The 17389-nt window shown below is 39.1% G+C and overlaps 1 protein-coding gene across 3 annotated transcripts in view; it reads left to right on the top strand.

Annotated features, from left to right (window-relative positions):
• The window catches only part of LOC109953794 (N-lysine methyltransferase SMYD2), a 15863-nt gene extending 2743 nt beyond the window's left edge, over positions 1-13120 (top strand). For all 3 annotated transcript variants that reach the window (XM_020589257.1, XM_020589262.1, XM_020589267.1), the window contains exons 3-13: positions 1160-1223; positions 4364-4474; positions 4575-4635; positions 6229-6353; positions 6494-6561; positions 7268-7370; positions 9157-9267; positions 9439-9559; positions 9789-9963; positions 10348-10456; positions 12749-13120. In XM_020589257.1, the coding sequence (XP_020444913.1) occupies positions 1160-1223; positions 4364-4474; positions 4575-4635; positions 6229-6353; positions 6494-6561; positions 7268-7370; positions 9157-9267; positions 9439-9559; positions 9789-9963; positions 10348-10456; positions 12749-12829 (1129 nt within the window). In that variant the 3' untranslated portion in view covers positions 12830-13120. The remainder of the gene's footprint in view (positions 1-1159; positions 1224-4363; positions 4475-4574; positions 4636-6228; positions 6354-6493; positions 6562-7267; positions 7371-9156; positions 9268-9438; positions 9560-9788; positions 9964-10347; positions 10457-12748) is intronic.
• Positions 13121-17389: the final 4269 nt, after the last annotated feature.

Raw genomic sequence — 17389 nt, 5'->3', positions numbered from 1 at the left:
GCATACTGTATATTTACATAGCACCACCAACAGATTTATTATCAATAACATTTTCTAACATGTCCCTTTTCACTATCCAGGGAGCCATTCTTGTCTTATAGTGCACATGTTAAGGTGCTAACAATCATTGAAATTCTTTATTACAGTCACTATGCCATTGGTTTATTCTGTACATTTGTTTACCTGCATACACCGTATGCATATTTATATGTACTTTTGCCACTCTTTGCGCCATCTGGATAGATTCTAAACTGCATTTTGTTGTCCCAGTACCTACTGTGTTCAATGGGAAAGTTTAATCAAATGTAGTATCAAAGTATTTATTTGTTCTTTGTAGAAGTCTTCTGTAATAATTTTCACAGTTTAAGGAGTCAGTGCAGTTGCAGTATTTGTACTATTATGTAGCTATCCTCCACCACAGTATAATCAAAAAGTAGTACTATACCTATGTTTTCAGTTGAATGCCACTGTAAACTTTTCCCTAAGCTTAGTCTTACCCCAAGTCTAACTGTGACCTCCTTTTTTATATCCTGAAGTAGCCCAGCCCAACCTACTTAACTGTAATCTTAATATTGCACAAATACGGTTGACTTAGATTTTTTTCAGTGTTACTGACCTTTGCAAATTTCTAGTAGAAACATGAGATGAAGAGACATTTGGAGATTGATTGAATTAGCTGTGAGTCTGGAGACAGCTTTATTTGTAGTATTGAGATTATCTGAGGACACCACACAATCACTTTCAGATTTGTAGCGTGTGATCAGACATCTTTGATAGAGCCTGCCTTAATCCAACACTTGATTAGAAGGCAATACATTTACATCCCAAAATAACGTGTCCAGTGTCGACTCTTCAAAATTTTACTGTTTCACTGTGGTAGAGAGACAGCTGGTCTGTCATAAGATCAGCTCTATTAATATCACAGAATGTTTTAAAGCCATTCATTGCTGTCAGTTATCAGAGGCCAGCAGCTGCTGCTTCTTGTCTCAGAGAACTGGCAAGCAGAACGTTTAAATGTCTGTACTTGTACTTACACATATAGCATGATGCACATATACAAATGCATTCACAAAAATTAGAGCCTGATATAGTTTGAGTGAAATTTAGTTTGCAGGTTGCCATCTAATGCTTTATGATTTTTCTATATTTTCATTTGTAGCAAAGAGGACTTGGCAAGATGTGGGAAGTGCAAGAAAGCCTTCTACTGCAATATGAAATGCCAGGTAGGAAACATTTAGGGCAGCAATCAAATGGCTTTGTAATTGAATGATTAATTTGTGATGTACAGTGACACAATATTAAAAATGGGCCATATATATATATTATATATATATATATAAGATGGCGCCGACAACTATGGCCACCTTGTGTACTCGTGCTCTCTTGTGTTTGTTGTTTTTGTTTATTTTCTCTGTCTTTTGCAACCCATCCCGAATTACTTTCACCAGAGAAGAACTGTTAAACATCGGACAACTCACACCAAACCACCTTTCTTGAACAAAGAATGCTGTGTGGACATTCTGATCGGCGGCACAGCTGCTATCTACAGGACCTGGAGGAAGCACTGATGAGGCAAACGAGCGGGCACCTTAGTCAGGCTACACCGGAGAGGGACCCAGACTCCACTCCCGTCCATCCACCTAGCGACTGTCCTCTCCCTAGTCAACAAGATGGATGAACTCCTTCTCGTCAACAGGACCAACTCTGACTTCGCACGCTCTGCTGCTTTATGCTTCACGGAGACTTGGCTCAGCGACTCCATCACGGACAGCGCAATCCAAGTACCGGGCTTCCAGGTGTACAGAGCTGATCGCATAACAGAGCTGTCCGGGAAAACGAGAGGAGGTGGAATCTGCTTCTACATAAATGAAGGTTGATGCACAGATGTTACGGTGCTACAGAGGACATGTAACGCGGACTTAGAGACTCTCTTTATCAACTGCAAACCTTTTTATTCTCCCCGAGAATTACTCTTTCATTCTAATTGGAGTGTCTATAAGACCGCAGGTCCATGCTAGCACACTACAGCTCCTGGCTGAACTGACAACTAGCATGGAGCTAGAACATCCCGACTCTCCACTCATTGTTCTAGGGGACTTTAACAAAGCAGATCTCACCCAAGAACTGCCCAAATACAGACGGCACGTCACCTGTCCCACCAGGGACAAAATCACACTGGACCACTGCTACACAACAATAAAAGACGCCTATCGCTCTGTCCCCCGCGCAGCCCTTGGTCTGTCCGATCACTGTATGGTCCATCTTATTCCAACCTACAGGCAGAAACTTAAAACTGCGAAGCCTGTAGTCAAAACAGTGAAGAGCTGGACTGAGGAGGCTAAGTCAGAGCTACAGGCCTGCTTTGACTGCACAGATTGGAGTGTATTTGAGGCTGCAGCTACAGACCTGGACAAACTCACTGACACTGTGAAATCTTATATCAGCTTTTGTGAGGATGTGTGTGTGCCCACCAAGTCCTTCTGCACATACAACAACAACAAGCCCTGGTTCACAGTAAGACTCAAGCAGCTTTGTCGTGCCAAAGAGGAGGCTTACAGAAGTGGGGACAGGATTCTGTACAGCCAGGCCAGGAACACACTGACAAGGGAGATCAAAGCAGCAAAGAGGAGCTACTCTGAGAAGCTGAAAGCCCAGGTTTCAGCCAACGACTCCTCGTCTGTGTGGAGGAGCCTAAAGAACATCCCCCCAATTCCAGATCCAGTGGCCGCTTCCTCGACAATAACCACCCTTCCTTCCAGCACCCTACCTCTAACGATCTGTGAAAAGGATGTGCATGGCATCTTTAAAAAACAAAGGATCAGAAACGCACCAGGACCAGATGGTGTGACCCCCTCCTGCCTGAAAGTGTGTGCTGATCAGCTGGCCCCCATCTTCGCACTCATCTTCAACAGGTCACTGGAGCTGTATGACGTCCCCTCCTGCTTCAAACGCTCCACCATCATCCCACTCGCCAAGAAACCCTCCATCAGTGGACTGAATGACTACAGACTTGTCACCCTGACATCTGTAGTTATGAAGTCCTTTGATAGACTGGTGTTGGCCCAACATGGCAGACCCGCTGCTGGACCCCCTGCAGTTTGCCTACTGGGCAAACAGGTCAGTAGATGAACGGTCATTATGGAATGGCATTACATTTTGCAACACCTCGACTCCCCAGGAACCTATGCACGGTTCCTTTTTGTAAACTTCAGCTTGGCCTCTTTGTGGACTTCAGCTCAGCATTCAACACCATCATCCCGAACATCCTCCACCACAAACTGACCCAGCTCACTGTGCCTGCCCCCAGCTGTCAGTGGATTACTAGCTTGGGAAAAACCACATCCAGCACCCGGACAATAAGCACAGGTGCCCCCCAAGGATGTGTGCTCTCCCCTCTGCTGTTTTCACTCTACACCATCGACTTCATCTTGAAGGACCCCTCTGTCCTAAAGTTTGCAGATGACACAACGGTCATTGGTTTCATCTGAGATAGTCATGAGTCAGCCTACAGATGTGGGGTTGAGCAGCTGGTCCTGTGGTGTATTTTATCTCTTTTCCTAATGCACATTCCCTTGCTTGTTGACATGTATGTACACATTAAGAGCCGCTGTACCAGAGTCAAATTCCTCGTGTGTCTGAAACACCTGGCCAATAAAGCTGATACTGATATATGGTATGGTTGTGGTAATGGATTGTGGATTTTATTGGCCAGAGTAAAATATCTCAACAGTAATTGGATGGGTTGACATGAGATTTAGCCAAGGCATTCACAGTCCCCTGAATCCAAATGACTTTGGCGATTGTTCAAGTTTTTATAAGCGCCCCCGGCAGGTCAAATATCATATTAGCTCATAATAGTATACTGTGCTTCTAAAACTACCGACCAAAATTGCATCACTTCAACCCCAGGGAAGGCACATCTGAGACTGACATAGTGCAGGGTAGACTGATGACAGTAATAGTGAGTGTGATATTGTAGAACTGGGCCTGAAATGCAGAGTCTGGTATGTCCTAATTGTAACTGAAACTGTAGAGAGGATGAACCCTTGTGTTTTGGGCAACAGTATGTCCTTTCCTCTGATGAAAACCTCAAGCTGAATGTTAGATGATTGCCTCAGTAGTGCTAGATATGAGAATAATGAAGCCGATCTATCCATCCAATATGTTTGTGTATGTTTTCTTAAACCTTTCATTATAGTTTAATCAGGGAAACATTTCTGTTTTTCAGATTAATTGATCTCATTCTTCTCAGGCTTTGGATAAAAGCAAAACTATAAGAAATGGACAGGATTTGTAGAAACAATTTTGTGTTGTTGACCACAGGTGTACTGACGTTGTATACTGTATGTGTGTTTGTGTGTAGAAAGAGGACTGGCCAATGCACAAACTGGAGTGCTCAGCAATGATTGCATTCAGAGAGAAATGGTGCCCGTCGGAGATGTGCCGCCTGGTGGCCCGGATCCTTGCCAAGAAGGTTTGACATTTGATAAAAGACAATGTCCACGTAGAGGGTTGTCTGGCACATACTTTGGTTCATTTAGGTCATTTCTGTTGATCCTGTTTGTTTTCCTCAGAAAGTGCAGAAAGACAGATCTATGTCTGAGAGGATCTTGCTGATAGGAGAGTTGCAGTCACGTAAGCTGTTGCTGTTATAACACAGACACAAGCCTGCATGTTTTTTGTTTGTGATTGGATTTGCTTTTTGGGAACAACACTTATAAATCCACTTGCAAAGTGTTCCAAGACGTGAGTCGGTACTTCAGTCCTATGTGTGCCTGCATTTCACCCTTTAAAAATCACAGTTCAGTCAGACCATACTAAGGGAAACACCCAGGGCCACATATTTAAACATCCTATAGTTGATGCACGCTTAACCAGTATTTTTTATATTAAAACAAAGTTTAAATCTTGTAAGAACAGAAACCGATGTTATACAAAACTTCATTTACCTACACATATTATTCTTAACTTATTCTGTATGTTCTTTTGGTTCCTTTAATAATAGAATATCCGAAATGTCTGAAGAATTTGTAAAATTACTTATTTTTTATATGGTGCCCTTTAACTAATAGTGTGAAGAAGAGCATGATTGTGTTTAAAAAACGTTAGATGCTTGTGTGACTTTTCTGTCTCTGGGCCTGAGGGGGGAGGTTCATCTTTCCTCTGAAATGCTGAGTCAGTTCAGTTATCTAATTTGCAAGGATATACTGACTCTAGTTTTACAGGTCACAGACAAGACGCACAGTCTGGCAGATTATAGTGTGCTATATATATGGATGAAGTGGTGACATTGGGTTCCTGCCCTAGCATAGTGAGAGCGATGAGAGAAGGAGAGCAGTTTATCTCTGTCTCTTTACAGTTGTTTAAACCTTTCTGAACCAGCAGAGTACATCAGAAGAGCTGACTTTGAGCTACTGTCTGTTTGCCTTTTGGATTTTATGTTGCTCATATCTCTAATAGCTCTAAAGATAGATACAGTGGAACTTTGAATTGCGAGTATAATTTGTTCTGGCAACGTGCTCGTAATCCAAAGCACTCGTATATCAAAGCGAATTTACCCATAAGAAATAATAAACTCAGATGATTCGTTCCACACCCACTTATCCATTTAAAAATGATTACAGTAATACAAAATACAGTATAAAGTAAAAATAAAACAAATTAACCTGCACTTTACCTTTAAAAAGAATCGTGGCTGGCGTGAGGGACCATTGTTGCAGTACAGATATTGACTATATGAGTGAAGCGCGAGAACCATTGGCTCAGTTGTGGCATACACAGACAAAGCGTACGTACTACTCATATAGTGAGACCTCGCTCATATATCGAATCAAAATTTTTTGGCTCGTCTTGCAAAACACTCGCAAACTGGGTTACTCGCAATCCAAGGTTCCACTGTATAAATCAGGTTCATGCAGGGTGAAAATGGTCATTCAGACAAGATAAGACAGATAAGTGACTGTACCCAAACTAGAATTTCATTTGGGAATTAGGGTAGTTTACTCTGTTGCTATCTCTTTTCTTAATTTTAGCCTGGCAACAGTGATGTTTATCTATTGTAGTTTCATATTAACGGAAGTTGCAATTTAATAAGTACAGCAAGAGTATGCTGCAGAAAAAGCATGTGTTCTACCCTGGCTAAATAAAAGTTGGAAAAAAAAATATATATATAAAAATGATTAATCAAACCTTTAAAAATAGATTAAATGTCTGTCCTTCTTGTAACAGATGTGGGTGATGTAGATAATGAGAGAAGAGAGATGAATGAGGCAGAAATTGCTGGACTGCATCATTTTTACTCCAAACATTTGGAGTTGCCTGACCACAAAGATTTGCTCACGCTCTTTTCTCAAGTAATACACACACTCACACACACAAATGGTTGGTGATAATAATGGCTATTGGTTTTCCATCTTTCTTTTCCTTGTCTGAAATAAGACATTTGTATGTGTATTATTGTCTTTCTATCCTTTATGCCCTTTATTTTTAACAGGTTGCCTGTAATGGTTTCACTATAGAGGATGATGAACTGTCCCACATGGGTACTGCAGTCTACCCAGAGTAAGAAAGAAAATTCACATACAAGGACATTTTCATTCTGTACCATTCCAATTTAACATTTAAATGTACAATATATTAGACAGTGCAGTCTCCTTACACAGCTTCTGTTGTGGTTTTGTTGTACAAAACAGCTTGGAGATGGTTTTGAAAAGTTCACATTCATTTCTTATTTTGAGGTATGGTAGCTAATTGTGTCTATATGGGTGAGCTCAAAATTGAATCTTTTGTTCACCTTTGATTCAATTTACAGATGCCCTCAAACACAATAAGCTTTGGCAATTTGTTAGTAGATGTTAATTAAAAAGTAGTATTTGTGTATCACTTAAAAGTCGGTATTCAGAGCAGCTTGAAGCAATGAGCATCAAACTTGTCCAAATTCCAGCATGACAACTTTTCTTCTCCAGTTGGTGTTTTTGTAGTAAAGTTAGTTTCATCGCTATGGCTCTGCCTGCTAATCTTTTAAAATCAGCTGTGTGGAGGTGAATTTGCCCTCTCTGCTTCATATTAAGTTATTTCCAGCCTGCCACCCAGGTAACAGCATGGTTGCTAACATACTGTACATTGTCCTAATGCCACTTAAAAATCAAGTTGCTGTGTCACTGTTAAGTTTCAGTGCTCCTACATCATTCATTGTAAGAAAAGGAAAATGTGGATTAGCATATTTATGCTGATTTCATTCTTTCCCTTCCTGTGTCTTTCCTCTCAGCTTGGCACTGATAAACCACAGCTGTCTTCCCACCGTCATAGTCACATATAATGGGACGTCAGCTGAGGTTCGCGCGGTGCAGAACATGAAGCCTGGAGATGAAGTGAGGAAAGGGGACAGCTGCCATTAGAGGGGGTTGGACCTTGTTCTTTTAATCTTTTTTTTTTAAGTATGCAGGGCTCCAGACTGACATTTCATACTTTAGGCACTGGTGCCACCAAGTCTCTCAGATGGTGGAACCAGTGCCAGATTTGGTTGCACCACCTCTGTTTTACAAAGTAATGCTAAAGATTAGTATTTTCATAAATTATTCTAAATAACCTCCAAAGTGCATAGCCTGTAATTATAATAAAATTCAGAGAGAGGGAGACTTAAGGAACACAGTAAATGGGAAAATCACATCTGGAACAGGTTTCCAGCTCTTTTTATGTAGTCACTGTAGTGCTCTATAGACTAGCAGTCATTATGGCATGATGATGAAGATTAGGTTATCAAACTGGGACTTCACTAGAAATGAGCAGCACATATACACAATTTAAGAGTTTGATGTATTCAGTCCACACTGACTCTGACCTCCGTGCAGCATCTCTTGTCAGAACAGCTGTCTGTCAGCAGGAGGACACCACGGTCTTCACCAGGCTGACTTGACAGCAGAATTGTATTGGATAAAAACAGTTTTCATGTATGCTCATCAGGAAGGAATCAGCAGTGTTTATACGTGCTGTTTATTTATTAGTTTCCCCGTCTTGGACAGGAGAAAGTAAAACCAGAAATCTCAGTGACAGTGACCTGCAGATAAAATGATGATAATAACGTGGAGATTGTTACATTTGTTCACTATTTCTACAGTGAGAGCAGTCGTTTGTGCATAACCCTTTTATTTAGCAGTTGCACCCAGTGCGACCTTTGACAAGTCAGTCACACCTTAAGTAAATTTGGTCACAAAATGCGACTGATCACTTACAGTCTGCAGCTCTGGTATATGTGGAGTCGTGCTTCCTACAATAAGGCAGTGTGTGTGAATCATATTAGCTTTGTTTGCAGCCAAACTAAAGGAAGATGATTTACTACTTCTTATATTAACAAAGTTAAAGTTACACACAAATGCCAGACATTTTTTCCAGTGACTTTCTAATTTAAGAGTTGAAATAGACTTGGATGTTTGTGCATCTGGTTTCATTATTAATACAGAGAAAAGCTTTTGGACAATGATTGTGTAACTGAAGGGCAAGGACAGTAGTGATGTGTTGTGAATAAGTTGGCTCTCACATTTAAGAGCCAAATTCTTTTTTTTCTTTTTGTATATTAATGCCCTAGCTTTTGATAATTAATAAAAGTCAATAATAGGGTTATATTTTCACCACACAGCTTGGATACTGTGTTGATATGTGTGTGGTGCAACCAGTCGTGTGTGATGATAGAGACAGATCATACAATCAGATTAAAAGGGACAGGGGCTGAGACTGGTACATGTTTTGGATAGTTTATTATACCAAACAATGTTAAAAAAAATGTATTCTGGAAATTATAAGGCTTAAGTAATATGTGTGCACACATGCCAAACATAGATCCACGCATTGCTAAATTTGGGAAAATGATAAAAGCAACAAGTGGTGCTAAATGAAGAGCCATTTGGGAGCTGAGCCAGATCATTGAAAGCCAGGAGTGTGACGGTTTTAGCATGGGCAGAGTGTAACGTCACTGCTGACACAGTTCAAGCACAGGTCTTGTCAGCATTAGACAGCACTGTTAAAGAAGGGCATTGTGTGCGTGTTATTGTCAGACTGATCTTTTGACCTGCACTTTAACAGCTATCTGGCAATAAAACTGTCAAGGATGGAGAATGTGCTTTAGGATTCTCATGTGCTGCGTGTTATTTCTATCTTTAGGTGCTCATCAGCTACATAGATCTCCTCTATCCAACAGATGACCGCAACAATAGGCTGAGAGAGTCCTATTACTTCACCTGTGACTGTCAGGAATGTACAAGCAAATCCAAAGTAAGACCTAGTTAAAAAAGTGAAGAGTGGGGGAAAAGAACTTGGTTGGCCCTTAATGAGACACTGTATATCCCACAGGTTATACAAGTGCCATTGTAATTTGTATGTCAAATTTAAAAGTAGCCCTTCATAATTTCATTATCATGCTCAGTCATCTGTCATCTCGTACAGGACAAGGTAAAGTTGAAAGTGCGTAAGCAGAGTGATCCAATCGAGCCAGAGGTCATCAGCAACATGGTGCGCTATGCCAGGAAAGCCATCAGAGAGTTCCGAGCCTTCACACACACAAAAAATATCCTTTATGCTGCTAAATACCGCTGTTCCTTGTGTTGTAAAATTCAGCTGCAACTTTCAGTTTTATGAAGAACACCTGCAGGAATTTGAAGTAAATAAACATTTAATGAGCCCAACATTTATTTGTATTCTCCAAACTGGAAAGCATCTGGTTAAATGATCAGAGGGCCTTTTGCATTTCTGTGCAATCTTCAGCTTGTGTTGATGCAGCCTTGACTCAGTGGCACCACCCAGTGAGCTGCTGGAGATGTGTGAACAGAGCCTGGAGCAGATGGGCACCGTCTTTGAGGACTCCAATGTCTACATGCTCCACATGATGTACCAAGCCATGGGGATTTGTGTCTACATGAACGATATAGATGGCGCTATCAGATATGGCGAGAAGATCCTCAAACCTTACAGGTGCAAAGAAACTGTCAACCTTCAGAAATCTTTCTCCACACTTTAACCATGTACATTAACACTCAGTCTTTGGGTTTCCAGTGGGCTTTTCTTGTGATAAATAATAAAATTCATTGAAAAGACAATTTGTATATTGTACGTATAAATTAGGGATGGGCAATGTTTTTCAAATAGCCGAGTAGCTATTAAATATAAGAAAATATTTCATAAGACTTTTTTCTTCAAAAACAGTCACCATTGCTTTTATGGGTACCCTGATTTTTGAATAATTGTCAAATAGTTTCCAGTGAATATTTTAGCTTGAAATGCCCATCCCTAATATAACTACATTTCAAATCAGTTGAGTAAAATTATTTATTTATTAGTCTGATATGTCCAATGCAGCCAGCTGTATCCAGCCTACTCCTTGAACGTGTCCTCCATGTACCTGAAGCTGGGCAGACTGTACATGGGACTAGAGAGGCGCTCAATGGGCATCAGCGCTTTAAAAAAGGTAATGTGACCTGCTGAGCTTTTATATCAGATTCAAATGCAGTAGGAACTTAAGGAATAATAGGCAATGCTATTTTAGCTTGTAACAGAAAAGTAATGAGTTTAAATATACTGAGACTGGAATCTCTAGAGCTGTCCTGAATGGCAATTCTTAGGCTTTGGGACATTGGTAGAAATAATCTGCAACTATTCAGAGTCTGGTAAAATGACAGCTTTCTGTCAATCATACATATGTTTTATGTTATGGTCCTCAGGGTGCAAGATGAGATAATATTCACTCTTAGGGTAGCGTAGTGTTACCAAAATCACTTAACATATCACTGGTTGTCTGTTGGTTATAACAATTAGGGGGATATTGATTAAACAAATCACTGTCAGGCGCTGAAAATATTGTGGCACCATAATTTTTCATTTTAGTATTTACCAACACTGATACCAACACACAGTCCTCTGCCAGTCAAATCATCTTATATTTCATTCAGTAATTGAAGCATGGTTGGACCTGAAAGCCTGTAAAAGTCCCTCACATTCTCCTCTGGCGAGCGATGCAATTTACAAACATGCGCTCACTCCTCAAACATATTCTTAACTCAGAAGATATCTCAGATGACTAGCAGCTGCCAATCTGACAGCAGGGCCACAGCTTTTACACCCATAGCACGCAGATTCCTGCAATGTAGGTTGTTTTTTTTTTTTTGTAGCACAAACCCCTACTGTTGACTCCTTAGTAAATAGAAACACATGCAATTTCACCATTTAATGCCAAAAAAATGAGCCAGACATCCTTTGTAAATATTCCCCTTTGTTTGGAAAACGTGTCTGCTGGCGAGCGATGCAATTTACAAACATGCGGGCGAGCGATTTACAAACATGCTCTCACTCCTCAAACATATTCTTAACTCAGAAGATATCTCAGATGACTAGCAGCTGCCAATCTGACAGCAGGGCCACAGATTTTACACCCATAGCACGCAGATTCCTGCAATGTAGGTTGTTTTTTGTTTTTCTTTTTTTGTAGCACAAACCCCTACTGTGACTCCTTAGTAAATAGAAACACATGCAATTTCACCATTTAATGCCAAAAAATGAGCCGGACATCCTTAGTAAATATTCCCCTTTGTTTGGAAAATGTGTCTAAGAGTGAGGCTATTGACTATTTTTGTAGTACCTCTTTTCACGCTCACTCCTCAAACATATTCTTAACTCAGAAGATATCTCAGATGACTAGCAGCTGCCAATCTGACAGCAGGGCCACAGATTTTACACCCATAGCACGCAGATTCCTGCAATGTAGGTTGTTTTTTGTTTTTCTTTTTTTGTAGCACAAACCCCTACTGTGACTCCTTAGTAAATAGAAACACATGCAATTTCACCATTTAATGCCAAAAAATGAGCCGGACATCCTTAGTAAATATTCCCCTTTGTTTGGAAAATGTGTCTAAGAGTGAGGCTATTGACTATTTTTGTAGTACCTCTTTTCACTGTTGAACTTTGTAGACGGTCCCTGTGCATCCATTTAGCTGCACGTACGATATTTCATCAGAACAGCACATCTTGATGAAAATTAAGTCCTAGCTCATTGTCTGTCTGCTTTCTTTTTTTGTAGCACAAACCCCTACTGTGACTCCTTAGTAAATAGAAACACATGCAATTTCACCATTTAATGCCAAAAAATGAGCCGGACATCCTTAGTAAATATTCCCCTTTGTTTGGAAAATGTGTCTAAGAGTGAGGCTATTGACTATTTTTGTAGTACCTCTTTTCACTGTTGAACTTTGTAGACGGTCCCTGTGCATCCATTTAGCTGCACGTACGATATTTCATCAGAACAGCACATCTTGATGAAAATTAAGTCCTAGCTCATTGTCTGTCTGCTTTAACACAGGAAAGAGGTGTCATTTGTGTTATAACGTTTCACTTATTTATTGATCCGGGAATTTTGAATATGTGAATATTTCGTCCTAGGATCTGTCTGCTGCTACTTTATTAGGTTATCTATCAATGTAATGCATACAGTAGGCCTATTTGGAGATTTGTTCAAACATTTTCAGAGATGCAAGTATCATCTGGCAGACCGAGTCATCTCCCTCATGTTTTCTTTCCCCTTCATCATCAGACTACATTGGAATTCCCTGCTGCTTCTAATATTTGAGTACTAAAATTGAAAACCAGTTACTTGATTGAACAAACAAATTTTCAGATAGTTGAATAATTCGGTCCAGCCCTAGAAATTATGTACATACTTGCACGCTGTAAAATGTTGTAAAAATCTTATTTGTTGGTCTGTTTACAGGCAATGGCCATAATGGAGGTGGCTCATGGTAAGGATCACCACTATTTGACAGAGTTACGCATAGAGATGGCACAAAAATGAAAAAGGAAAGAAATTATGAAAACATGGCTCCCTATGGACTGCATCCACTCTTTTCATTTAGAGCTTTACAGAACTGTAGGAAGCTTCTACTCTTTGTAATACTGAAACAAAGAGAGTGAATTCATGTGTTTGTGCAAATATGTATTTGTGGATTTAACTTTGTGTTGTTAGCAGCATCTTAAGTTTGTTGAATGCATAATACTTTTGTACCAAATGTGACTTTAACGTTGAGCTGTACACAAGTGAAAATCTTGACATATCGATTGTTTTTTTGTTTTTTTTTACTCATGTTGACCACAATAATAAAAACACATTTTAAAACAGTTTTTTTGCTGTTTCTGGTACAATTCACTTAAAGTTATGACCCCCTATCTAAGGAGACTGAATCTTCACTCTACTTTGTGAAGTGACGATTATGTATACAGCCTACATTCGTCTGTACTGTGCAGTGAATTGTACCTGACAAAAAAAAATGTTACTTTTTATAATATAAAAAATAATTGCATTGTTTTTGTGTGTATGGAAAAACATCAACAAACAGCTGAATAATTTTTTTAAGATGACTACGTGTCCTTGTTAAGTAGTGTTGGAGCAGTGCTTCAGTTTACAGAAGTGGTTTAGCCTGAATTGTCCACAGCCATTTGGACAGTCTGTTCAGAAAGGTCAAGATCAACTTTTAACATTAACGTGTACTTTACGCGTTAACAATATTTTAATAATATATTCAAATTTTTACTCATTAATAACATACAATATGCAAACAACACTGCCTTTTTGGCTTTCTATACCTAATGTGCCTCATTCTTGTCTTGTGGTTTTTTCATATTCAATCTGTCAAGGACAAAAAAGCACAATACAGTGAATCAGCTTCTTAAATGAAAAGTAAAATTTATTATTCCTGAACCACAAAATAGACTTCTTTGGTTGTACAAATTCACTAGTTAGTCTTGTATGAGCTTCAACCTTTGACCCTAGGACCTCTGATCCCTTACTGCCGACCTGTTTGGAAGTAAAAGCCCCCAAAGCGAACTCAAAGATATAAGCAACACAGATTGCTACTATGCTGTGAGTCTGCAAAAATATCAGTCAGATACATAAATGGACAGCCTGTCAGGCAATGAGCTGAATGTGATCAACATCTTGAGAGGGATTTCCAATTATTACTGTCTCTTGTGGCTCTACCATTAACACACCAATATACATGCGGAGAGCACCCTGAAACCAAGCCTGTCTAGACCCAGATGTGTCAGCAGGCTAGGTCAAGACCAGCTTGGTTTCACACCCAGAGTTTGCGTTGCTTTCAATATTTGTACATTATTCACACAATAATAAGTGATTTTCAGTGGCATAAGATTTAAATTAACCTTAGACAGAAAAATAAAACACCTGCTACCTTCACATCACATCTGGAATACCTCCAGACAACACAAGGATAATGCATGATTCACATTGATAAAATGTAAAACAATGCCCTAAACAGGGCAGGGCTAGTACCGCTGATTAAGCACATTAATGGTCATAGCCAGGAGAGTTCATCTCCCCCGTCAAAACCACCAGTGCCTCCCCACAAGGAGCCCCCTCAGAGACCTCCTCCTCCAAAGAAGACCGACGCATCCAGACCAACAAGGCTCAAGCCTCCACCTGCTCTAAAAGAAGCTCAGGATGTACACAAGGCTGCACCACCACAGCCTTGCAGACCCCCCCAAAATAGTTCAAAGTTAATAAAGCCCCCATTCCTCCCAAGCCCCAGTTAAATAGTGAGAATATGTAAAAATGGAGAAGAAAGAGAAGATGTTGTCAGTTTGTTCTGCATACAGTCTGCATCATTCTGTGACTTCACTTGGTGTAGGTGTATTTCTTCCTACAGTGCACTGAACATGCTTTATGACTGATTGTCTGACAGATTTTTTAACCTAATGTGATCATTGCGAGTTCTGAGCTTACACAGAAATCAATAATGCAGCTCTGCAAAACTTTGGCATTACAGAAAGGGGGTGTGTCATGTGAATGCACAGTGTCAGCTACATGACATCATCATCTAAATCTTCCACAAAGTGTCAATTCAAGTCATCTGTAGTGTCTAGGGTTGAAACAGACACAAGTGACACTGTAACAACCATTTTATTTAAGTGATTTGTTAATTACATTGATTAAAGTTCGTGATCTTCTGGGTGGTAAAAGTTTGCTCATCAGTCGGTACAGGCTCCACACAAATGAGATACTGTGCACAGATATGCCATTTTTGCAGAACACACCATTTGTTTTCATATGCACAGCATAATATATTACAGAGTAGACAGGGGATCCTGGAAATGCATAATGCAAAAGAAAGTTTGAATGGTTTATCTTAAAAACAATCTGCCTCTGTCAAATAATTCCAGTCAAAATGAAGGCTTGTTGGTGCTTTCTTTGTTTCTAGCCCTATATAGTGTGTCATACTGTCCACTGTTTGGATTACATTTTTAAAGTTTTTATTATACATAATGAACACCAACAATACTACAGGTTACATATATACACGCATTACTGATTGTGATTCTAAAACTACAAAATTTAAAGAAAAAACTAAAATAAACAAACTAAAATAAACTAAATGAAGACATCTAATCTTCAGGTTTTTGGTTACACTTTGTTTTATGGGTTTGACTGTTCCAAAGCACAGCATTTTTCCAGGAAATTATTGGAAAATATGGACCTCTAAAATAATATAATAAATTTTGTTGGGCTACATTTAAAGTTAAATGTAGTCTAATGAGCATGTGAATTATTAGTTTACTACTAATGAAGCTTTGTGCCACATTATTAAAGACCAAATAATACATGTTCAAAACAAAAATCAAAACCCAAATGAATGTAATAAATAATAAAAACAACATCATCAGGCCAAATGGACACTGTTGATTAATTAACAGCTGCTGCTTTAGATTAGGTCCTATGGTGGCAGCCCAGAGGACTCTGCTGTTTACATAGGCAACAAATCCAGATTCGCATTCATTACATTTAAGGAGTGTATTGTAATCAGAGACGTTAACCTACACGTATAACATTTCCAGTGCAATGGCTAGTATCAGCAGCTGAGAATCGCCTGGCATATTCCTCTCTGATGAGCTTAACTAAACAAATTAGTAGAATTTCTGAATGAATGTCAGACGTTTTGATTAAACCTGTTTGATCTTGGTGGATTAACATGGAGATGACTCTCTATTCTGGGGACTAGAGCTATGTCAGTGATTTATAAGCCTGTGTTTAAAACGATAACTAGAAGGCTGGGTTGGGTCTTTGTTGGGTTTTTAGCAGGAGTGTCATTACGTCATATGTATCAGCATCATTTCTGTTGTTCTATTCAAACGATTGAATGGGTCTTATGTTTGACAAAGACACAATCCCCACAGATTTTTTATTGCTGGCATTAAGATTTTGGCATGTTCCTCTTGGATAAACAACTAAACATTTTAACAACACTAAACTTACAACGACTCAGTTGACATTCAGTATCACTTGTTGTGTTGAACCAGCCATAAAGTGTAATGCAGAATGCTGAGAAAACACAGAGAGAAAAGAGTAAAATAAATGCTTTTCTTGCCCTTAATGCGACCTAGTGACTCCATTTTAAAGATGTTCTTCATCTCAGCTGGTTGACACAGAGTAAAGTTCCTCATCGCATATCATAAACACATTTCTCAATATGTCATGCTGCCCATTTAAACTTAAGGCACAAATGTGTCCTTTTGTTTTTAAATCCTCAGGCTGAACTAACACAGCAGCAGAGTTGATAACTTCATATATTTTATGGCAATGAATTTAACTCCACAGAAGCTGAAACTGACAGAGATGAAATACAAATAATAAAAGCTAGGAATACTTTACACATCTATAATTTATAAATATCTATACTGTACTATTATATACAATAATACATTGACATTTTTTCATTGAAAATCAATTAAATGTCTGTTCTTAAGACACAAACCGATAACCTATACATGCTTAATTCATTCAAAAACAGTTTTTTGGATTTAAACAAAATGTTCACCTCCCTACCCTCTGGCCGGAGGTTCAGAAGTGTGAAATGCAGGACCTCCAGACCGAAAAACTCTTTCTTTTCCTCTGCCATCAGACTCCTAAGCAGCTGAGGAGTTTATTACCAGGAAATACATCATGTACTGTTTACATTCTCAGTTTGCACATGCATAATCGCACATTGACTGTTGACTGCTGCACATGCTGCTCCCATGCAGCATACACTCTTTTATTATATTCTTATATATTTTTATTATATTGCTGCATTTGCTGCTTAAAGTGCCTTAGATTTTGTGTTACTTATTTATCTACTTTATATTTCATTTGTATTTTGTGGCATTCATGTGGACAGGTGTCAAGTAACGAAGTACAAATACTTCGTTACCTTACTTAAGTAGACATTTTGGGTATTTATACTTTACTGGAGTAATTATTTTTCAGGCAACTTTTTACTTCTACTCCTTACATTTTCACGCAATTATCTGTACTTTCTACTCCTTACATTTTAAAAATCGCCTCGTTACTAGTCCGATTTCATTT

Source organism: Monopterus albus, unplaced genomic scaffold (genome assembly GCF_001952655.1).
Source record: "Monopterus albus unplaced genomic scaffold, M_albus_1.0 scaffold9.1, whole genome shotgun sequence".
In the NCBI taxonomy this organism is placed as follows: Eukaryota; Metazoa; Chordata; class Actinopteri; order Synbranchiformes; family Synbranchidae; genus Monopterus; species Monopterus albus.
Note: the sequence above shows the minus strand (reverse complement) of the source record. Positions and strands in the feature narration are given on the sequence as shown.